Source organism: Perognathus longimembris, chromosome 4, assembly GCF_023159225.1.
Source record: "Perognathus longimembris pacificus isolate PPM17 chromosome 4, ASM2315922v1, whole genome shotgun sequence".
Lineage (NCBI taxonomy): Eukaryota > Metazoa > Chordata > Mammalia > Rodentia > Heteromyidae > Perognathus > Perognathus longimembris.
The window spans coordinates 32,376,219-32,401,593 of record NC_063164.1 but is presented as its reverse complement, the minus strand read 5'-3'; the positions used below and the strand labels follow the sequence as shown (position 1 = coordinate 32,401,593).

Sequence of the window (25,375 nt, the reverse complement as noted above, 5' to 3'; positions counted from 1 at the left end):
GAGACTTCACTATTCTGGAAAATTCTATAATAGAACAGAAGTATGTGGTACACTGCTCCCTCTGGTTGTGGCAAGTTCACTGGCAAATGCAGTGGATAAGTCATTTTCATTGTCATTCAGCCTTTTTTTGTGAAAATAAATCAATAGGGCATTGGCCCTTAGAATAAGGCAGGATTCACATGGAAGAGGGAGAACTCGATAGCTCTGTGCTGTGTGCAGAGAATCCAAGGCCACCAGTGTACATTTGCACAGTACACTGGCAACCCAAAGCTTTTATGACGAGAAACACAACTTCCTATTTACTTAAGCTATGTAATTTCATCAGATACATGCATTAAAATACAATCCCTGCATCAGCTGCACTGAAGTTTATTTTTAAACAAATATTCAAAACATCGAAGCCATAATTCTGCCACAGCTGCGATGGTTTGTCACTTACAGAGTTACAGGTTGACATCCATTCTCACCAAAGTGCACATACAGTAGTTCTTTGGAAATTATTTTTCATGTCAATAATTAGTAAGGCAAACACGCCTGTCTACATTTCACTTTTATTACCAAAGCAGTTTTCAAATAAGTGTCTAGATTTGAAATGTATCAGATAAGTGCTCATTAAGGTTAACCTTTAGAACTATTATTTCTATCATTAGGCTCTTGCATTAAAGGTAAGAATCTCTCTCTCTCCTATTAAATCTAATTAGCAGTGCACTGATGTGATCCAGAAATCTGAATCCATTCATGAAAATTTAGTGGGAGTATAAATTTTAAAAGTACTAATTGAAACCTGTTGAAATTGTTTTAGAAGAGAAGGAGGTAAGAAACAGTGATGTTGGGAGAGAGGTTGTTTGAGATACATTGTGTACATGTGTGGAAACATTACAGTGTTATCCCCTCTTGTACAACTAGTGTACACTAATTTAAAAAAAAAAAGCAAAGGCTTATTTGTAGGTCAGTGGCAGGGCCCCAAAAGGAAAAGAAACAAATATAAAGTTAAAAAGCAGAATAATGTAAACATATATATTTTACATATGACATAATATTTTAGATATTTATTTTACAATAAAGATACATGGGTGTGATTCTTTTCAATAAAAGGTACTACATTCAACAGTAAAAAGCATGAAGAGTGTTTTCAGCACAATAATGGAAGAGCCAACTCAATTGCTCAAACCACTGGGACATTTACTCATTTCCCTTAACAAAATCTTTGAGGCCAGGTTCCCAGGCTCAGCAGCTCAATGTCAGGGTGGACCCGTGGTCAGGGATGGCATCATGGATGCAGGCTCTGACCATCTTTTGGCCCTGTGTGCCATGGAGTGGGGGCAACCATCCTCTAACAACTGGAAGATGGTTATACATCGTATAAGAATATCCACAGAAGTTGGGGCTGGGGAGAGGCAAGAGGTACAAATTTGCCTACACCCCTCTCTTGGTTAGCAGAGATAAATCTTTCCCACTGGAGTTTCCATTAAATCTTATAGACCAGAATAGAATCACATGTCGCTTCAAACCAATGTGTGGCAGATGAGAACTGAATTGTCAGGATTAGTGGCACAGCCTCCATTCTTCCCTTTGGGACCAAATGCCTGAGGAGAGGAAAAGTACAGTGAGCTATTAAAAGGCCTCCCCAAATCTAAGAATAATTGGGCTAGTGCTGATCATCCTAGCTACTCAGGAGGCTTAGAGCTGAGGATTCTGGCTCAAATTCAGCCCAGACAGACAAATCTGAGTGGAAAGTAGAGGCATGTCTTAAGTGGTAGAGTGCCAGCCTTGAGTAAAAAAGCTAGCAAAAGCCTATGGTCCTGAGTTCAAGCCCCAGTACTGCCATACACAGAAAAAAGAAAAAACAAGTAAAGGGAGGGAGGGAGGAAGAGAGGGAAGGAAAGAAAAACAAAAAATTCATTGCTGACATTGCTAAGCACTTATGGACATTCTTAATTTAATTCTTACTGGCTATGGGGCCATTATTATGTTCTTCATTTCCCAGATGAAGAAACAGGCTCAGAGTAGTCACAGAGCTTCTCTGTGTCTATACCTGATAACCAGTAGGAACAGGACTTAAAGTTACAGTCTGACCCAGAAGCCAGAAAAGATTTGACTTAGACAGCTACAAATGTTTTAAAACAGAAAAGACAACTGAAGTAATTATAATTTTGTGTGGAAAAGTAAACTAATAAAAGGAGGAATATAAAGTCCTTCAAATTGCAAATGAAACACTCATTTCACTCATCCACACTGCATCATGCTAAGTAGGAAGAAAAATTATTCCAGAGAACATTGACTTTGTGATGAACCTTTTAAAGTGTCTTGTATTCACTGCTAAAATTATTTTTATCCATTTGTATTGCTAAAATCATAATAAAGATGTTTACTTCTTCATGGTGGTGGTGTTTGTATGTGTACACACATACACAGACACACACGTGTGTTATATGGGTTGGAGGAGGATGATGAAGATTACACCCAAGGCCTCCACACATGCTAAACACATGCTCTACCACTGAGCTATACCCCTCAAACTATATTTTATTGTAAGATATATAAACAATTCCATGCTTTCTGTGAAACCTTTTTTGTTTCCATAATATTCCTGTATATCATTTTGAATAGCTGGAAACTATTCCATATTTTATTCCTCTACTATTGGTCCTCTGAGTTTCATATTTTTCATCACAGAAAATAACAGAATTATCATTGTTCCTATAGCATTTGTGTGAGTGTGTGTGTACATGCGTGTGTGCATTCATGTGCCAGTACTATTGGAGCTTGAACACAGGGTCTGGAAGCTGTCCCTGAGTTCTTGTGCTCAAGGCTAGTGCACTACCACTTGAATCACAGCTCCATTTCTGGTTTGGGGCAGTGAATTGGTCATAAGAGCCTCCTGACCATTCCTGCCTAGGCTAGATTCAAACCATAATCCTCAGATCTCAGCCTCCTGAATGGCCAGGATTACAGGCATAGGTACCAGCACCCAGCTTCCCATAATCTTTTGTATGCCTTAAAGAAATTTCTCACTAGAATTAATTCCAAGAACTGAGATTACTAGGTCAGAAGATGTCAAGATGTCTAAGTCTTTATGCATCCTCAGACAATGTGCTTTCCAAAAGAACTGACTTAATTAACCCTCCTTCCAGAAATGTAAAAATATATTCACTTTCTGAAGTCACAACAGCATATGTGTGTGTGTATGTCTTAATTTAACAGTCATAAATTGGTTTGATTTTTACTTTAACTCATTTGATTTGCAGTACAGCATTTTTCCATAGACATATGTGCAAACATTCCTTCCTATGAAAATCTACCCATTCATCTTTCTGAACCTTAGTGCTGTTGGGATGCACATATTTCAAACAAAGTTCTACAAATTGTAACCAGCCTGAATGACTAGCTCATCCAGAGTTACCCTTGGGCAGACTCAGATCTCCAGCTGCTTTTCCCAACCCCTAAGTTTCAACAACTAGGGTATAAAGGTCAAATTCAGTTATAAAAAAAATTAAATATATATGCTTAATTTTCCCCTGAAGACTTATTGGGATTGCTATACACAAAAAGCACTAAGAGAAATAATTACACTGACATATCAGTTCTTGTTTTCCTGATCAACCACAGTCCCCAAATAAAAGATTATTCTTTCACTATGGAAATCTGCCTAGCTGGGCACCAGTTGCTCACACCTGTAATCCTAGCTACACAGGAGATGATCTGCGGGTTGCAGTTCAAAGCCAGCCCAAGCAGGAAAGTCCATGGCACTCGAATCACCAACTAACCACCAAAAAGGCAGAAGTGGAGCTGTGGTAAAATGTTAGAGCATTAATCTTGAATATAAAAGCTCAGGGACAGTACCTAGGTCCTGAGTTCAAGCCCCAGCACAAATATATTTCCTACCCCACTGTTCTAGATCTAACAACTCCATATCCCAGAAGTTACAGTTAATCTATAATTTGCTGCAAAAGTCTCATTGTAAACAAATAAATCTTAACAAAAACCCTAAGATTGGGCGGGGGGGCAGGGAGTACATATGCCTGGGGCTTCAACTCAGGGCTTCATTCATTCGGCTTTTTCACTCATAGTAGGTGCTCTACCATTTGAGCCACAGCTCTATTTCTGGATATTTTGCTGCATAACTGAAGAGTCTTGTGGATTTAGCTGCCTGGCTGGCTTCAAATCACAATTCTCAGATCTCAGCTTCCTTAGTAGCTAAGATTACGGATGTGAGCCACTGGCACCAGGTTCAATAATGTCTTTAATAATGTTCATTTCTGCATTGTTCTGTTAATAAAAATATATGTTATATAATGTATACATACTTATGTATCAATCATACATTAATAAATGTATATAATCATGTATTAATTGTACATTAATATATTATGTATTGTCTATAATTGTGTGACATAAAATAATGTGTTATTAGTTATTACAATTATAATGTAATAATGCTATTATTGATATATTTTCAACATATTATATAGCATAATATATAAAATTACATATATATTTAATTCACATGCACAAAGACTATATATATGTGTGTAATATATATAGAGAGAGAAATATTTGAAAACTTAATGAGCGTTAATGGAGAAGATTTTATAAGTCTATTACTCACTAACTCTCCATGATAATTGCATGTAGGTGTTTAAACACGGAAAAGCATTTCTGAAGGCCTCATCTGGTAGGGAGAAGGCTTGATGATGAGAATTGTATCTTCTGTCTGTAGCTCAGAAGGAGAAAGTCAGCCTACATGAAGTGGTCTGGACAGATACAAACAGCTTGGCAGAGTCTCCCAAGTCAACAAGTCAAAGAGTTAATTGTTTATAAATACACTGTTGCACCACAATTGGTTACTCTGTGCCATTCTACAAATGACATTTAAAATCTGTCCAGGGTTCTTGAGTGATTACATTTCTTAGCTAAGAATACTCCCGCTGGGAGAACCAATTCTGCAATGCAAAGGCAGCAAATCTGGCCTCATTGAACTATTTAGCAGAAATGTTCAAAAGCTTAGCCCGTGGTTTCATGTGAAACTTCCAACTGTAACCTGTAACAGGCCAGAATCTCAGCACTTCCTGAGCTTTCCTACCAGTGTCTTAGCCGCAGAGGGACATATCCCAAGGGCAAAATAATTATCTCCCTGCATGATTATCATAAAATTCTTACAGATGTTTAGTCTGAGTCCTTTTGTGTGGTTAGAAGACAAACAGTATGTATATGTATTTGCTATTTAGTATCAAAATTATATTTCTGCAAAACTATAAAACACCAGTGCCCCAGGGGGTCTTAGGCAGCAGCACATAAGAACCCAGTCCACTCCTGGTCAAAATGCCCCATGTCTCATCTTTGAAACACATCCCCAAAGCAATTTCTGAGAGGTATTTGTCCAGTATGCTAGCCCAAGGCCCTGGGCCATTGTTTATTAGCCATTATCAAGCACCTAGCTGAGGGAAGCCATGGAGGTTCCCTGTTCTGAGACTGTGAGGAGAGGAACAGGGAAGGACAGTCAACTCCTGACTGAGTCTATAGCCCTATGGCCCACAGTAGCCAAGTCTATAGCCCTGTGCTCCACCACTGTGGCTCAAGAAGTTAGGAAAGGCAGTCTTCATGAGGGAGGAAATGAAGACAGTGCCCAGACAGAAGCAGAAGCAAGAGGTAGAGGAAAATGCAGCCAGCCCCCTACAGATGTCCAGACTGACATCTGCCTGACTAATTTATACATTTTTAATGGGGCTGTCTGTTGTACATATAGTTTATTATATATATCTGTATATATATATATATATAATGTGTAGATGAGTTATGTTTTGAACCCATTTACAAAACAAGATATAGTGCCAAAGAATTCATAGCATTTTCCTTTTATGTTATAAAATGACAAAAAATGTTATTTCCTTTAATGTTATTAAATGACAGAAAACTGGGATCAACAGGAAAAAAAAAACATTAGGTGTCAGATAATAATGAGTTTCTGGCAACGGATTTCTAAATCTCTAGTAATCTTAACTGAACAACAGATAGGACTAGAACCCCTCCCCCCCCCCCCCCCCGCCGAGTGTTCTGGCACATAATGAGAAAAGATTTTCTGTATTATTTTTAGTATTATTGTTAGTCTTTGATTATGCATCTTCAGAAGACTTTTCAAATTTAAGGCTCCAAAATTAAGACATTGTCCATAGAAAGTACATGTTAACACAGCAGTGCCAAATTCTATAAAATATCTATCACAATAAATGCACTGTGATCATTACAGCAATAATGAAATCAATCCAATAAGGGAAAAAATATGTTGTGAGCCTGAAGTAAACATTGACTCTCTGATTCATTTTTTAAAGCATGCTTTCAAGATTCATTTTCATGAAGAAAGTGTCATGCATATGCAAATACATCTAATCCCCTATAGAATAGATTGAAAACAAAGGCCAGCTGTTTCAGAAGATGGCACAGGAAAAGAACAGGATGTAAGATACAAATATAAACAGAAATCAAGAGGCTCATTTTCTGTGCCAATCACTTCTTGCTACCTTGAGCCAGCCACATGACCCAAGATTCCCAATAAACAGCACACTGCCCTATCAGGGGCATCATAGAACAAAGATTTAGGACAAAGTACAGAAGAAAGGAAAGAGAGTCTTAGGTATCTCAGAACAAAAGAAATAAGTCTGAAGATATTTCCAGATCTCTGGAAATATCACTTGAGCCAAAGCTTTACTTCTAACTTTTGGGGGGTTGATTGGACATGAATCTCTTGGACTTCCTTGACTAGGCTAGCTTTGCCCTGCAGCCCTCAGATCTCAGCCTCCTGAGTAGCTAGGATTATAGACATGAGCCACCAGTGCCCAGGTCAGGTTACCCATGTTTTGGGTATCAGTTCAATGGTGATATGTACACAGACAGTGTGATGATACCTCAAAACTTGTTCACCATCTCTGCGCAAACCTCCTTACCTACTAAACAATAACTGCCCAAAGCCTTCTCCGCCTAGACCCTGCTAACATAGTAGCAGGGTCTTCTTTATAAACTTGACTGCTCTAGTTACCTTCTGTCTAACTGCAGTCATTCAATAGTTGTCCTATCATCTAGCTTATTGTGTTATTGAGCATATTACACTGTATCTGAATTTTATTCTTTTTTTTTCAAGGTCTCACTATATAACCCAGCTGGCCTTTCACCAAAATCCCCCTGCCTCTGCCTTCCAAGGGTACATGAACCACCATAGCTTGCTAATGTTTCGTTTTTTTCTTCTTCTTCTTTTCATTCTTTTAGATATATACCTAGAAGTGCAATTGCTGGATACATTGCTAATCCCACATTTAGTACAGGAGGAAGGACTGCACTGTTTTCCATAACCCTCCCATGCCATGCTCCTACAGAGCATACAGAAGGATAGCGATTTCTCCACATTCTCACTATACTTCGTTTCTCTTTTGTTTGTTCTTTGTAAGAGCCATCCTAGTGGGTGTGAGGTTGCATCTAATTTTGAGGTCAGAACCCAGGACCAAAGCTTGGAAGTCTGCACATAAAGATATTCCCAAAAGCTTCCTTCCAGCTCCTTAAAGATGAAGTGAGGCAACCTTAATTATGATCCTACTGCAAAGCCAATCATGTCAGGTTTGGGCTTGGAAGAGATTGTTGTCTGCAGCACTGGAGTTTGCACTCAATGTCTCTCATTCAGTAGACAAGAACTCTTCTACTGCAACAAACATCTCTCACTTCTTTTTGTATGGATTCTTTTTTAGACAAGCTTTGACCTCCTGCCCTGGTACGCACCTGGACCATGATCCTACTATTTGTTTGTTTGTTTTAACTTCCTACCGTAGCTAATGTTACAGTGTACCTAGCTTCTTCCATTAAGATAGAGTCTTGTGGACTTTTCAGCCCAGGCCAGCCTGGGACCACAATCCTCCCAATTTCAGACTCCTAAGTATCTTGGGAAGAGAGCATGCCTCATCAATGTCCAGCTATCATGTTAGTTTTTGTTAGTCAAGATGAATGAGCTGGATGAATGAGTCTCAGGATGGTCCTTAGGACTCTGGGGACCTAGAATCCTTCACAGAGGCTCCTACTAGAAGGTTGGATGGGCAGCTCCTGCTCAATCAAACACTCACATGTGCATGCTTCTGCATTCTCTCACAGCTGCAGCAGCAGAGGTAGCCTGCTCCTTGTGAAACTAAACCTTCAAAGCAAAATCACAAACACTTCAAAAATTGGAGAATTAAGAACCCAGTTTTGAAATAGCTTGTTATCAATTCCCTGGATTTAGCTTCCGCTTGTCTAGCCTACCACAATTTTCCAAACTTTTGCAAAGAATCTCCTCTCCCTTCTTCCATCTAAGCATATCCAACTCTCCTGAGACAGCCAGAGAAAATTTTACTTCACATCTGGTTTTCTTGTTAACCCACCTTCCAATCTGTACTCATCAATTCAACAGGCAACAAACCTACACTGCAGACTCTATGGTGCAGGTGCTGTGGGTGACACCGGAGATGTCATGATGAAAAAGCAGCATCCCAAAAAGAAGAACCTGCCATCCACCACCCAGGGAGGTTGCCTTCTCTGGGTTCTTCCCACACCCAAAGATCCCAAAGTATCTACTAGGGCAGATAGCCACCTTTGCTCATCTATAAACAAAGCAGTCCCTTATTCTAAGTCACTGGAAATAATGTGGCCTCATCGCACCTTGAGCAAAGTCAGTCATTTCAGGGACTTGGGAAAGGATGATAATACCTTTCCTAGAAACAGAGTCCAGAACTAAGCAAGCTCTCAGAGGGAAAGCCAACAAAATCTTTCTCCCCAGCCCCACTCAAAAAAGAAAGAAAAATAAAAAGATAAACAATTTCTTCTAAAAAACTTTTACCCTAAGTCTCTGTACCAGAGAGGAAGCTCTGGTGATACTGACATCTGGTCCCTTCTGTAGTAGCTGTGGTTACTGCCAAGTCTTCTGTTTAAGATACAGTGGCAAAGGACCTTAAAGAATCTGAGACATTTTGTTACTAAAAAATAAAATAAAAAGGCACAATATATACTATGAAGCCAATAAAAAAATTTTAATTTATCACATAGTAAGTAGGAGTCAGGACCTGCTAACTTATTCAGAAATGGCAGATGAGAATCTATGAGTCTAGCTCACCCCTAGGAGGACACAAGAACCTGATAAATCACAAGACCCCCAAAAAAAGTTTTCTGATGTAATAAGAGAAAAATGGAAGGCAAAATGTAAGTATTCAAAATGCAAACAGAACTACTACTTCCCACTAGAACGCGTATGGATGGTGTGTTGGCATGTGCTGGTCTTTATGAGATGAATCTAAGTGTTTGGGACTGATAACTTTCTATCAAGCAGAACAAATATTGACCCAATTTATACAAACAAATCTTCCCTCTGGTAGAGTATTCTGAACAGAAAGCAATAAACAAAATATAGACCGGAAGCATCCAGGAAAAAAGAAATGACAGAACTTTGTGGCACAATGTCCTTATAGAAAACAAAAAACATTACTGTATTTAATAAAATTATTTTAGAACCCAAATCCTAAAATTACTTATTTCTATGGTTATTTGCAAGGGGGGACAGAGGGAGTTAGAAGTGAGTTTGTCATGTTTTGGCTCCATTGCTGGAACCAGCATCATAAAGTCAACCATAATTACCAACCACAGACAATTCCAGGATCAAATTCCCATCTGGAATGAAATATTTTTGACCTACTCTTTGGAGGTTGCTCTTTGGGAAGGCTTTTCTCATTTTGAAATTCTTTGTGAAAACTTCAACTTGCTTTAAAAAAATGTTTAAAAGAAACAGGATCACTTTTAATGTAAAACCCACAGTACATTCAACTTTTACTCTCCTAACAGAGGTATATGAGCAATAAATACATTAAGAAGATACGAATACTACATGATATGTTCTGGTATTGTATGTGAGTAATAATTCTTTTCTTTTTAAAAGGTATGATGGCAAGTTAGATTTTGCCTAGAGGCCACCACAATACAACAACACTAAAAACCTCAACATGGCAGAGGTTGCTAGCTGTCTCTCCAAAATCCATTCTCCCTTTCCTTTATACTATGTGATGTCATAGCGTCTGCATAAAGAACAATATTTCCCAGCCTCCCTTGCAAATAGGTAGTCATGTGACTTGTTCTGGCCAATGGAATATACACCATCTGAGGTTTGCAACTTCTAGGTCATGCTGTTAGAAACATACCCTTTCCCCTCCTACTCCTTTCTCTGATGATGATAGAAACTAAACAAAAATCTTCATTCAAAGATGGAAAGAAGCTGTGTGATGAGGAGGCATAGCAGTAGGAAAGAAGGAACTTTTATCCCCATTATCATGGAATCACCTTCTCAGTGGTGATCTGTTGGTGCTCATTACAGATGTCTATACTATTGAGTGTTCCAAATCTGTACCCTAACTAATACAGCAATTGAAATACTTTGAATTCAACCATTCTCTTCTGTGTTGAAAGCCATTTTGTACATAGAAAGCACTGGAGACTTCTTCAAGAGAATTTCTCTTCATGGTTTTACCATCCATTGTTAGGATCTGAGATGGTTTGCTTTTAGCATCAACCTTCTCGAGGTGTTAGTATCAAGTTTCCTGATCCCCACAATTAGATCTTCTATAAATAATCTATATCAAAGGGGAAGCTTTCTGACCTTCACTCAGGGCAGCCTCCCACAAGGAGACAGTCCTTTGCTTCTCCCCACCTTCTCCTACTTTGCACCCTCATCTTGTCCTCCATATGCCTGTCAGCAACCAAAGATGAAAGAATATACCTGGTCATGGGGGTCATGAACATCACTTATAAGGTGTAAACCTGATCTCAACCTCTCCCAAGCCCCTGCGGATAATAAGAAAGTATCTTCCCACTTCAAAGAATTCAACACCCAGGACTCCAGATGACTGGACAATATACCCGGGTCAAAGTTACGGAGTCAGATTGCAGAGGTTCTTTAAAAGTTTCACAATTTGCTTTGAAAGACACTGACCCTTCTTGGTTTGCTAACAGTCAGTACCACTTACCAAACTAAAAATGACAGGCAACTCCATGAGAGAATCAGCAGCCAAAACACTCAGCACACCGAGAAAGCCCAGTGAGTCGCCCTCACAATTCAGTGCTCTGAAACACTCCATCCAACATCACCCCCCAGCGTACTCCAGCCACAAATCCAAACAAGGACCGACCCATCATTAACCCATTCCACCAACAAGGTAGTTGCTGTCTTATTTTAGTCACAGAAATGCTGACACACTTCCTTAAGTGAAAGCTTTTGAAACATGAAAGTCAGACCAGGCTCTTTTTGTTTTTATTGCCTCTGCCTTGTCTAATAAAAATGACTGAATGTTTGTTTTGTGATTCTTGAACTCCTTAAGTGTAGGATTTCTCATATGCAGAGGGTTATTATAACTGAGACCATTTATGAACAGCGCCTATTAAATGCTGCCATGAAAGCACTGCAGGCCAATGGATGCTACTTTCCTTTAATACTTGAAAGAGCACAGTGCTCCATAATATTAAAAGAGGCAAGAAAACGAAGGTTTTTGATAATATTTCAACACTTCTGCTTTATTAGCAGTGTAAGAGTTCTGTTTTCACAAATTGAAATATAGTCATAAACTTATTTTATTACATCCTCCAAGGACTAAAATCTAAAGCACAGGACATACCCCTACATAAAAACGAGCTTCAGCACGAAAAAATAAATAAGCAAATCAAATGCTTTCTCTCCAAGCAAACCTCACTGAGTGAACACCAGGTAGGGAAAAGCTGTTCATGAAGACTTGAACAGATTTGAGTGATCCCACTGCTTGAAATTCAAGCAAGCCACCTGCCAGGTGGAACTCACAATCCCCCACAATCCCCCACAATCCTCAGAGGACAACCAGAGGAGGGGACTAAAGAATCTCTTCCACCCACCATCATTTTCAGATTAAGAATCAAAACAAAAGCTACAGCAGCTATTTCTGTATTGTTCTTTTTTTCCTTTATTTGTGTGTGTGTGTGTGTGTGTGTGTGTGTGTGTGCGTGCGCACGTGCACACATGAGTGCCAGTCCTGGGGCTTGAACTTGGGGCCTGGGCACTTTTTCACTAAGAGCTGGTGCTCTACCATTTGAGCAACAGTGCTACTTTAAGCTTTTAGGTGGTTAATTGGAGCTGAGAGTTTCATGAACTTTCCTACCTGGGCTGGCATCCAGTGAAAATCCTCAGCCTCCTGAGTAGCTAGGATTACAGGCTTGAGCCACCAGGGCCTGGTGAGCTATTTCATTTAGATAAGTAAGCCTCAAGAAACAGCTGAAATCATTCTACAAGCATGCCAGAGGGAAAGGAAGAAAAAATGGAAAATTGCAGTTGAAATTACATCCTTAAGAGAACCAGTGAAGCCACTAATATACAAGCAGGGCTCAAGTGTGCTATCTGACTCAGAAAGCAGTGGATGAAGAATTCATCCTAGGACAAGTTAAGCATGCTGCTATTGCAATTGAACATTTATACTTAAACTTGGAGCATTTTTTCCTCCCTTTTCTTTACTCAAACTGAGTAACAGTCATAAACCAAGGGGCTTGAACCTAGCAAGGAAAAATCTAGTATGAGCACTCAGCTTGAGGCTGGGGACATAGCTCAGTGGGAGACAAAGTGTGTGCAAGGCCCTGGGTTTGAACTCTTACATCAGAAAGAAAAGAAAAAAAGGCTTATCGCTAACCCCTATATAGCCAAGGGCTAGACATCAACCTTTCCATTCAGCCATTTCCCCACATGAAAAAAACAAACCACACTTCCTACTTCCTGTTGTGAAGAAATACAAAATAGCCAGGGCAAGTCAGACTCCTGAGACTTCCAACATAAGACATAAAAGTCTCACAGACTTTGCTGCCCAGGCTAGCTTCAAGTATTGATCCTCAGACCTTAGCCTCCTGAGTAGCTAGGATTAGAGGCATGGAGCCACTGTGCCCAGCTGTTTCTTACCATTTTTAAGTTAATATTATTGTCAAGGTGATGTACAGAGGGGTTACAGTTACATATGTAATGTAGTGAGTACATTTCTTGGCAAAGTTGTTACCTTCTCCCTCATTTTTCTCCCACTTTCCCTCCTCCCCAATTCCCCCCACCAAATTGTACAGTTGGTTTACAACATATTGCCTTGTAAGTAGTGCTGTTGCATTGGTTCACTTTTTATCATTTGTCTCACCATTTTCCCTTCCCTTTCCCTTCTCTTTCCCTTCCCTAATTCAGATAAACATATACACAATACCCAGGGTACCAAAACCAAATACAGTAACAATGGGAGCTAAACCATAGGGAAGAAAAACACAAGAAAAAAGAAATCATTTCACATAGTACATTAAAAATAACAACAACAATGAAAAATCACTTGTTTCCATATCTTGGAGTTCATTTCACTTAGCATCATCTTGTATGATCATATGTACATAATCATTGAGCTATTGTGATCCTCTGCTAGGAATATCCTAGACATATACTAATTACTATACATAAGTGAAACCATAGAGTCTATGTTTCTTTGGGTCTTGTTCACTTCACTTAGTATGATTTTTTTTCCAAGTTTTTAAGTGGAAATCTCAAAATAGATAGTATCACTTCCAACTTTATTGAGATTAGAAGGACAATACTCACACATTTTGCAGATGACTAAGAGTCACCATTAGAATGTCCTACCTTGAAAGATGCTCTCAGGGGCCTTTAAAATACTAAATTTATCCAGAATTTATGTAGTTTTCAGCTCCTTTGTGCTTCAGTCATTTTTCCCACCTTCTCTATCTGATAAGTTGTCAATTCTTTCTATTATACCTATGCTGCCTATAGAGTTGGCTGTTTCTAATTTATTTTACTTAAAAGCCAGTTAGCTTTTAACCAATTGGAGGTTATTTCATAAGCAGCTGGTGCTGGGAGAGAGAAAAAGTGACCTAAACAAAATACTGGGAGTATGGAGAAGTTTCTCTCTACCAAATGAAAACGCCATTCTCAGCAAAGGTCCAAGGGAGAAATTGATTTCAGAGGAGCTAGAGCAAAGGAATAGCACCAAAGCAGCAACTTAGAACCATCAGAATTAGGAGAGAATAGAAATCACAAGCTGAGGACAAAGCCAAAGGTCATAGACTACAAAGGCAAAGCAGCCAGGCACCAGTGGCTCATGTCCTTAATCCTAGCTACTCAAGAGGCTGAGATCTGAAGACAGCAGGTGAAAGCCAGCCCCAGCAGGAAAAGTGTTACTGTGGCTCAAAGTGGTAGAGCACTAGTCTTGAACATAAAAAGCTCAGGAACAGTGCTCAAGCCAAGAGTTTAAGCTCCACAATGGACAAAAAGTAAAAATAAAAATAAAAAAAAGGCAAAGCAAACTTGACCTAACAGAGTCCCAGAGTCAGCACTGAATGCCTAAGTCCTCTGAGCTAGGATGGGATCCTTAGAGAAGGATCAACTATCTCAGATCATGAGAAAGCCGAGTAACCTGGCATCAAAGTGGCAGAAAGTGGGCTAACTACCTCCTTCATTGTGACCCAGAAGCATCACCAAATGGGCCTCTGTGTTTGAAATGTCAGAATGGGTGACCAAGGAGGGGTGCTGCACTAGGTGAGGGTGGAAACAGGAAAATGCCAGGTGCACCAACATGACAACTGGAGGAAGCAATGTGCAGGGGGTCAGCTAAAGCTCAGAAGCACCCAAGGAAGTTCAGTGCCAGGCATTAGTGTTCGTAGCATATAAATCCACTGATCTCGAGGATAAGCAAAAACAACTCCAAGAGAAGGACACGGGAGGATTCTACTGTTGACGTTATCTTTAAAGTTCTAGGTGAATTTCCTGTGGCATACCCTACGTGGTCACTGTATATGATTTTGGTACACTGGATATAGTATATATGCCTAGCTGATCTAGGGAAGGGAAAGAAAAATTAGGGTGTAAGATATGTATTCTCTGCCTTACTATGTAACTGTACCCCCTTTGCACAACATCTTGTCAACAAAATTTAATTTAAAAAAAAATCCACTGATCTTCCCGAGAAGAAAATTTTCAGGGTAGACAAAGTGGCCCAGGAAGACAAACCCAGAAGAACAAGCATTTAAGATGAATTGGAATCGAGGAGGAAAGGGAACCAATGAAATCACACAGCTACCATGACAAGAGCTACCCCGGAATGCTGCCATGAAGAGGTTGACAACTTTCAATGAGGGATGCAAAAAGAGAGAGAGCACTACCATTTGTTGTGACTTCTTGTGAAGCATGCTAGAACTTTCCATATTCTCGTTTATTCCTCACATGGATTTTGTAAAAGGGCATATTATGCCTACTTTATAGAGGACGAAACTGAGACCCAAAGAGGTGAAAGGGCTTATATCCAGTCACCTAGGGTGGGTGAGAGATGACATTCACTCCATGTAATCTGCTTCCCAAATCTTCATTTGTACCAAGTGAGATGCAGTGACTTTTTTTTAATGTGGGCATGGGACTGGGGGGAGGGGGGTGGCAGCGCAAGAAGTCTGACTGCGCATTCATTTTTCTCACACGGGCTTGAGAATCTGCATGGGTTGAGGGCTTCCTAACATCCCCTGCTTCCAAACAATGGGAAGTCCATGAGGCTGGGGATTTAATGCACAAGAGCCGCCCTAATGCTGGCAAATTAGGGCTTTTAAATGGTATGTTAACCAATAATTACCTAAAGGTAGCCATCTAATCTATGTTTTCATTGACACATGATGTTAAATCAAGACCTATCACAGAGAGTCTTAGATTAAGGCTGGTTTAGGAAAGAATGTGACTCTTGGATAAAATAAGAAATGGAGAAGCTAGCCAGTGGCTCATGCCTGTAATCCTCAGGAGACTGAGATCTAAGGATCTTGGTTCAAAGCCACCCCAGGCAGGAAAGCCTGTTAGACTCTTAGCTCCAGTTAACCACCAAAAATTCCCTAAGTGGAGCTATGGCTCAAGTTGTAGAGGACTAGCCTTGAGCAAACAAAGCTAGGACAGTACTCAGGCCCTAAGCTCAAGCCCCAGTACCAACACACACACACACACACACACACACACACACACACACACACACACACACACACACGGGTAAGAAAGGAAAGAACAAAGAGAAAAGGAAAAGAAAAGAAATGGAGATGGGGAAGAAAGAAGAAAGAAAGGAAGGAAGGAAGGAAGGAAGGAAGGAAGGAAGGAAGGAAGGAAGGAAGGAAGGAAAGAAGAAAAAAGTGTAGCTTAAGAAAAACCAGTGGATGATGATAATATGCTATTCTTGGTCTGAGTGCTACTTACATGATGGGTGTGTTCTTGGGCATATGTACTTACTATATGTACTCTCCTCTACATGTTTAATAGGCTCAACAAAGTTCTTAAACTACTAGATCAGAAATATTTTATCCCTGTCCAGTTCCAATGTAAACTAGCCTTTTATAAGCAATAAAGCAGGGAAAGTTTTGTTGGGTTTTTTTTGTTTGTTTGTTTGTTTTTTGGCCAGTCCTGGGGCTTGGACTCAGGGCCTGAGCACTGTCCCTGGCTTCTTCTTGCTCAAGGCTAGCACTCTGCCACTTGAGCCACAGCGCCACTTCTGGCCATTTTCTGTATATGTGGTGCTGGGGAATCGAACCCAGGGCCTCATGTATACAAGGCAAGCACTCTTGTCACTAGACCATATCCCCAGCCCCAGGGAAAGTTTTAACATAAAATGTAAACCAGGAGGCTTCTCTAAGAGAAGTGTGCTACTCAACCAGAAGGTTGTTGCCTTGGAAACAGGAGCTATAACTACTACAGTCATACCTCATAGCAAAAATGGCTAAGATCTATTTCAATTCTTGAATGCCTCACATTAGACTGAAGCAATGGAAGAGAGCCAACCTGTAGTAATGAAGAAGTATGTGCCAGAATTAGAGGTGAGGAGGGAAAGAGGAAAGAGAAGGAGAGGAAGGGAGTAGGGAGGAAACAATCTGAAGATAAGTAATGCCTAATCAAAGAACCACATGGTTCTTGTGCAGGGATACTCAAAGTGTTCATTGGAGGCACAAGTGCCCTGGGAACAAAGTGGGGGAACTAACTCACCTTAGATCAAAGAGGACACAAGAGGCCTCAGAGACAAGGCAAGACTTTTATTCTGGAACTCCCAAGAATAAAGAGGAGTGGTTGAGGCAGAGAAGGTCAAGAAGAGGCATCTCAGGCAAAGGAACTGACAAGTACACAAAGGACAAAGGCCTGACATGGCTTGATTCTGTTTCTCAGAAGGGCAGCTCCCTGCAATTCTGGGCGGGGCACTTCCTTTATCTAGAAGGCGTGGTGATGCTGGATATTTGTTTGCCACTTCTGACCCTGCCCTTTAATTGCTAACAATAACTGCCAATCATTAGGATAACTAGAAGAATGCTTTCCTCATTTCTAAGCATCTCAGGAGAGCAAGGTGGTGGAAGCCCAGGAATGAAGGGAACAAGTATGTGGATGGAGGAAAAGAATGAGGGAAAGGCTGGGCACCAGTGGCTCACATCTGTAATCCTAGGTACTCAAGAGGTTGAGATTTGAGGATCATAGTTTGAAGCCAGCCTGGGCAGGTAAAGTCTACAAGACTCTTACCTCCAAATAATCACACACACACAAAAAAAGAAGAGGTGTAAATGGAGTATGGTTCAAGTGGCAGAATGCTAGCCTTGAGCAAAAAAACACTCAGGAATAGCTCAGGTTTTGAGTTCAAGTTACATAGCCAGCAAAAAGAAAGGAAGGGAGGGAAGGAGAGAGAGAGGGAGGGAAGGAAGGAGAAAGAAGGAGGGAGGGATGGAGGATACAAGAGTAGAGCTGGGCACCAGGGGCTCATTGCTATAATTCTAGCTGTTCAGAAAGCTGAGATCTAAGGTTCAAAGCTAGCCCAGCCAGGGGCTGGGGATATAGCCTAGCGGCAAGAGTGCCTGCCTCGGATACACGAGGCCCTAGGTTCGATTCCCCAGCACCACATATACAGAAAACGGACAGAAGCGGCGCTGTGGCTCAAGTGGCAGAGTGCTAGCCTTGAGCGGGAAGAAGCCAGGGACAGTGCTCAGGCCCTGAGTCCAAGGCCCAGGACTGGCAAAAAAAAAAAAAAAAAAGCTAGCCCAGCCAGGAAAGTCCATAAAACTCTTTATTTCCAATTAGCCACCAACAAGCCAGAAGTGGAACTATGGCTCCTGGCCCCTCCCCTCCCCTCCACAAGTGGTAGAGCTCCAGCCTTAAGCTTTTGAAAAAGCTAAGGGATACTACCCAGGCCCAGTTCAAGCCCTAGTACTGGCACTAAAAACAAAAACAAAACAAACAAACAAACAAACAAAAAATAATACAGGCAAGGACTGGAGAAAAGGTCTTTGATGCAAACCCCATCAAGGTTTAAACTCTACACTTGGAGAAGAAAGAACAGACTCTATGTGGGAGGCCAAACTGAGAAGAGTTGGCACGTAAGGATCTGAGGAGGTGGAGAAGAAGGAAGAATGGAAGAATAAAGAATAACCCCCACAATGTTAAGCTTGGACAACTGAGTAAACATTAGTAGCACTGACCAGAGTAAGGAATGGCACAAACCAGAGATGGTTTCCAGGGGGAAATGGAGATGAGGTAGAGAAGGCTGAAGCTCATTCAGGGACTTCCAGGAAAAACTACAAAGAAGTAGTAAATAGCAGGCTAAATGCTTAGCAGGGACATCTGGATTGGAGGAGATAATAAACTTTATTAACATGCAGACACTAACTCAGCCAAGCTATTCTTCTGGGGCCCCCCAAAATAGGTGTTCCCAACTTGCTAAACACACCAGGTTGAGAGGAACCTAGGGGATGAGGAATCTGGTAACCACAGCCCTGCATAATCTACCAAGAACCAACATGGCGAACACTGGTACAGGTAGGCAGGAAGGAAAGAGATGGGGCTGGCTGGCAAGGTGCAAGAGAGCAGACCAAGAAGTCTCCAGAACTGTGGGGAATCAATTCCTGCTATAAGGTGTGACACATGTAACTGTAATCCCTCTGAGAATCACCTTTATAACAACAATTTAAAAAAATGTTTTTAAAAAGTGACACAGCAGGACGCCAGTAGCCTGTAATCCGAGCTACTCAGTGGGACTGAGATATGAGGATCACAGTTCAAAGCCAACCTAGGTAGGAGAGTCTGTGAGATTCTTACCTCCACTGAAAACTACCAAAAAAGCCAGGAGTAGCACTGTGGTTCAAGTGATAGAGTGCTACCCTTGAGCAAAAGAAGCTCAGAAACAGCACCCAGGCCCTGAGGTTTTATTTTTGTGCCAGGACTGGCACAAAAAAAAAAAATGACACAGTCTATGATAGTGTGCTATCACCACTCAGAAGGGGCTTGAGAGCTTGGCACTGGTGGCACACACCTATAATCCTAGCTACTCAGGAGGCTGAGATCTGAGGATCACAGTCTGAAGCCAGCCCAGGCAAGAAAGTCCATGGGAATCTTATCTCCAATTAACCACTCAGGAAAAGCCAGCTGTGAAGCTGTAACTTAGATGGTAGAGCATTAGACTTGAACAAAATAAGCCCAGGGATAGCACCTTGCCCTTGAGTTCAACCCTCAAGAGTGACAAAAAAAAAAGGAAATAAAATAAGAAACAGAAGAAGAAGAGAAGAAGAAGAAGAAGAAGAAGAAGAAGAAGAAGAACAGGAAGAGGAGGAGGAGGAGGAGGAGGAGGAGGAGGAGGAGGAGGAGGAGGAGGAGAGGAGGAGAGGAGGAGGAGGAGGAGGAGGAGGAGGAGGAGGAGGAGGAGGAGGAGGAGGAGGAGGAGGAGGAGGAAGAGGAAGAGGAAGAGGAGAAGAAGAAGAGAAGAAGAAGAAGAAGAAGAAGAAGAAGAAGAAGAAGAAGAAGAAGAGAAGAAGAAGAAGAAATTTTCACATACAAGACTATCAAATTTTCTTTATTTTCTAAAAGTCTGGCAAATTTTGTAAAGACTGATACCACAAGCTGCCAAAGGTGGAAGAAATAAAGCGAGAACCTAAAATCCCACACCAGAAATACTATTTTAAAAGAATTCTGACCTCAAAAATACTAACCAGGCACTTATGGCTCATGCCTATAATCCTACTCAGGAGGCTGACATTTAATTATTGTGATTCAAAGCCACCCCAAGCAAGACAAGTCCATGAGATGCTTATCTCCAATTAGCCAACAAAAAGCGGGAAGTGAAGGTATGGTTCAAGTGGTAGAATACCACCCTCAAGAGAAAAATCTCAAGGACAGTACCAAGGCCCTGAGTTCAAGGCCCAGTATCAGCTTGTGCACATACATGTGGGCACACACACTTATACACACACACACACACACACACACACAACTATTTAACTAAGAACTATGCTTATTCTGTGTCATTTCATCTGTCAGAGTTGATAAGACCCACAATGCCAAGAGCTCCACTGGACATGCCTATGGCAATCTCAGAGCCTAACAGTCATTTCCCACTAGGTTTGTGGAAAAGCCAAACATTTTCCAACACAAAGTAGCAGGAATGCCTTGGCTTCAACCAAAAACAGTAGTTCCCTCTGCGGCACCTGGAAATTGTTTGAAAATCTTTTTAATGAGCCATTGAGTGCCCAAACTGAAGCTACTCTCTACAGAGGCCCAGGGCCTTCTGGCCTATGCACCAGGCAGCCCATGGCCCTGGGATGCATGTCAGGTTCCTGAGGCAGACCCCAGTGGCTCACTAGCTGGCTGGCACCTGGGAAGTGATAAACCACCCAGAAACACTTTCCACCTGACTGTGTGTGTAGTCAACCAACACATGGCCTCTAGCTGCCAGCTCACCTCCGGGGCTGCCTCTACTGCACCCATTTCAACTGAGATTACCCCCTTCCTGACATGTGGATGACAAACTCCTACACCTGGTGACAGACCTGCAGAGACATAAAGGCCAAGCAATCCTAGCCCAAAACTCCCCCTGGGAGTATTTCCCACCATGGATCTGGGCCTTTTCCACTTCTTCCTCTGCCCAATCCTGCTACCCTCCCATCCTAGGGGCGAGGCCCTAATGAGCCTCTTGCAGCCCAACCATCTGACGCTAAAGAATCAACCCGCAACATAACCTCTCCTCAGTTCCCAGTACCCATGTTTCTATGGAGTGACAAATAACAGAGATGGAGAAAAAAAAATCATGCAGAATTTTTTAGGGAAAACAAGGGGATACTCATGCCATCTATTTCAAGCATTCAAGTCTGGCAGTCTGTTCATTCATGAGCCAGGAGCAAGCACTGCAGGGACAAGTATGAGTTCTGATTATACTTCAGGCAAGATTTGCCATGAGCAGCACTGACTAGAGGCTTCAGATGGTAGGGGGCTTGGGGGCGGGGGGGGGGGGGGCAGGGAGCGTTAGGTTGTTATAGGATGAGAGCTCTCTAGTAGCATTTGGGGAGTATGAGGGGAAATACTAGAGGCTATGAGGTCCTCCATGCCCCTGTGGCTTTCATAAAAAGATAGATGATGGATGGAAAGATGGATGAACGGATGGATGGATGGATGGAATCTGATTCTCTTATAAATTGAGAGGATGATGTACTTCATTTTACTCTGAACTTTATGATGATTCTTAATCCACCTCTAGAAATCATGACTCTGACATAAAAGTTGCTCATATTTAGTATTGATCTACATTTAGAGTTGTCATGGGGGGAGGGAGTATTACACAAGAAAAGGCTTATTTAGGCCCTCTGACTTTAACTAGAACTTATCATACGCATACTAAAGATGTACTTTACCACTAAGTTACTATTTCAGTCCCTGGCCCTTATTTCTAAAGTTGAGAGTATTGATGTTATTGAGATGAATATTTTTAATTTTTCTTTAAGTAGTTGTACAAAGCAGTTTATGAATACAATGCATCTTGATCAGTGCCACCTCTTTCAACATTCTCACCCCCCTTCAATCTATGCCTTCTCTTACTTTTCTTAATTTTGTGGTTTATACAATGAATTCTTGACTTCATTCTCCCCCTTCTTTCCCCCTTCATTCATCTACCCGTTTCCCCTTGACCATACCCCTTTCTTACATGTACCCATTTCCTGGTGTTGATTTTGTTGGGCCTTGACTTCATTTTTCTAAAAGATTATATTATTTGAATTCTCTATAGAGTCCATTATACTTCCATTAATTCATTTATAATCATTTGCATATGTTTTGCTTCACTAAGAATAAACTTTCTTAGCCTCTACCAAGGCAAAGGCTACTTTCCTCTTCCATGGAGGAACATGACCAGTCACAAAACAAAACAAAGCTCACACTCATCAGGGTAGTCCTTCAATCAGATCACCATACGTGAAAAAAAAAAAAAAAACTCCTCTTCTAGTGCTGCAGAACATTCCAGAATTTATAAAACCCTCCTTAGACACCTGGCACTGGTGGCTCACACATGTAATCCTAATGAGGATCACAGTTCAAAGCCAGCCTACATAGGAAAGTCCATGAGACTCTTATCTCCAATTAACCACCAGAAAACTAGAAGTAAAGCTGCAGCTCAAAGCCATAGAGCTTTGAACAAAAGAGCTCAGGGACAGTGCCCAGAACCTGAGTTCAAGCCCCATAACCAAAACCCTCCTTGGAAATGAAGGAACAATTTGGGGATGATTTGTATGATAATTCTGAGAACAAACAAGATTCAGGTATGCCAACTAGTTACACCCTTGAGTTGAATATTTGCTAATTCCAAACTAACTTATTATAACAGCAAAAATACAACTACCTCTTGCCTTCAACTAACTATACATATTGAAAAGTATACCAGTTTATAAATTATTTTCATATGATGTCTCCTTTATTTAACATTAGAATCTTGAGGGGTTTTTTTCTACTATCATATGTGATTTTTATGGCCTATGAATTTCACTTCAGTAAGTAAAGAGAATACTTCAAAATGTATAACTGTGGCCAGGCACCAGTGGCTCCCACCTGTATCATAGCTATCAAGGCTGAGATTTGAGGATTGTAGTTCAAGCCAGCCCTTACAGGAAAGTCCATGAGACTGTTATCTCCAATTAACTACCCAAAAAAAAAAAAAAAAAGCCAGAAGTGGAGCTGTGTTGTAGTGGCAGAGTGCCAAGTGCAAGCCTTGAGTCTGAAAGCTAAGGGACAGTGCCCAGGCTTGATTTCACGCCCCAGTACTGCATGTGTGCACATGCGCACAAAAACCCACCGTGTGTGTGTGTGTCTATATATGTGTGTTTGTGTGTGAGAGATGAGCTTGAGAGGGTTAGAAAAAGGGAGTGACTGTGTGTGTACATATGTGTGTATGCATGTGTGTGTGCGTGTGTGTGAGATGAGCTTGAGAGGGTTAGAATCCACTACAAAATTCCAAAACTAAGGTCTGAGGCCCATCTACAGCAGAACAGGGCATCCATGGAAAACCAAGATTCCTAGTTTCCAAACCAGACCCACAAGGCTGTGCTCTGAGACTAGAACCTGGAAGTAAATATAGATTTTTTTTTCACAGCTCTGCAGGAAATCCCAGTGTTCATCTAGCCTGGTGTCCACAGGAGAGATACAGATGGGGAACACCAAACCATCTTCAGTCCAGAGTTGCCCAGGCACAAAGGGGATGATGGTCAGCAGGACACCTGTGGCTCACATCCCTAATCCCAACTACTTGGAAGGAGATCTGGAAAACCAGGAGAGGTGGCTGGAAATGTGGCTTAGTAGTGGAGTGCTTGCCTAGCATGCATGAAGCCATGGGTTCGATTCCTCAGCACCTTATAAACAGAAAAGGCTGGAAGTGGCGTTGTGGCTCAAGTGGTGGAGTACTAGCCTTGAGCAAAAAGAAGCCAGGGACAGTGTTCAGGCCCAGAGTCTAAGCCCCAGGACTGGCAAAAAACAAACAAACAAAAAACAGGAGAGGAAGAGCCTTGTCCCAGGGGCACATTCCTTCAGAAGACCTTATCAAAGCCATGACTACCCTCCATTCCTGTCCTGGGCTTTCAGAAAAAGTCCCAGCCCCAGAGGAGAAGACTTAACCATCCAGCTAATACTCACAACATGAACAAGAAGGAAAAGAGTACGGGGAGATCGAGGTGGTCCCAGGGACTTTGTTTCAAGAAGAATAATTTCCATCCAAAAGGCTTGACTTCCATCTTATTCCTAGTCTTGTCACCCCATTTAGGGGGGCAACCACAAATCACCAATAAGAAGGGATTCTGAGCATAAAGCATTCACATCTGACTGAAACACTTGAGGGAGAGAACAGACATTGAGGGCTCCTGATGCTAATGAGCCAGCCATCACAGAAAAGTAACTTAATTGAGACAGCAGCAAAATAGGAAGAGATTGGAAACTGGAGCCCTGCCTTGCTTCCACTGATCTTGTAACAACATAAAGCAGCCTCCACTTAATCAATTCCTACCTAATCACAGAACCATCTCCACAAAGGGGGGAGGGGGCAAATTAGCCTAATAGTGAGTGCAGCTATCAGAACAGGATTGGTGAGGAGGGTGGGGGCCACAGAAGGTTGGAGGAAAAGTGGGTTGGGGAGTGGGAAGGGGTTAAGTGGTGTTCAACTAGCTGTTAAATTGCTAAGCTTCTGTGGTCTAACCCAGAACTAGTCCACGATGAATAGACATGAAAGATGGAAAAGCAGCAAACTCTGGTTTCTATTCTGCAATTTGACTATTCACCCAGGTAGATACAAAACTTGTTTTCACCTCTAAAGGGGACTAAAGTTCTTCAGATCCAGGCCACTGGCCATGTGGGCCTAGCTTTCAGTAGCTAAAAAGACCTCTCCACTCATCTTCTCTTCCCTCAGTTCAAGGCAGTCACCAGCAAGCAAGTGCCACAAATCTCTCAGGCAGTGACCTTTGGCCTTAGAAACATTTGGAGCACAAACAGGTGGTGTGGTCTGGAATAAACATGAAGAGAAGAAAATGCCACACTCTCTGAGGGAAAATCCCTCTGCCTGGAGTTCTCATTTGCACTTTGTGCAGTCAGCAGTTCTCAGGTTTTTCCACATCCCTTCAAAGGTTTGCTTCTCCTACCCAGTGTTAGGAATCCGGGGATGGGAGTGTACTTATGGTTTCAGGCTGGATAATATTTCATAGCCACATGATTGCAGGCCTGGGCTTAGAAGAGCTATACTGAAGAGTGGATTCCATAGTTCTCATTCCACTCACATTTCAAATACTGACAACTGGACGTGGAAGTGTGGTTCAAGTGGTAGAGTGCCAGCCTTGAGCCAAAGAACTAAGCAAGGACCTGAGGCGCTTGTGTTCAAGCTCTCAAAATCTGATAAAATATTATTCCTGGGGATGTTGGAGAATCTGGTGATAACATGCATGCATGTGCACACACACACACACACACACACACACACACACACACACACCTCCTGAAAAACAAACCCAAATGCACAGCAAAAAGGCATTTATAATGAGA

General features: G+C 41.5%; 1 protein-coding gene across 4 annotated transcripts in view; it reads right to left on the bottom strand.

Moving 5' to 3' along the window:
* Positions 1–25,375, bottom strand: part of Ankrd44 (ankyrin repeat domain 44) — a 325,588-nt gene that overhangs the window by 237,143 nt on the left and 63,070 nt on the right. Inside the window, exon 1 of one of the 4 annotated variants that reach the window (XM_048345042.1) lies at positions 11,022–12,056. The exons of 2 other annotated variants lie outside the window; for them this stretch is intronic. In XM_048345042.1, the coding sequence (XP_048200999.1) occupies positions 11,022–11,132 (111 nt within the window). In that variant the 5' untranslated portion in view covers positions 11,133–12,056. Of the gene's footprint in view, positions 1–11,021; positions 12,057–25,375 lie in introns of those variants that run through there. One more of the 4 variants, XM_048345045.1, reaches the window with a different exon arrangement.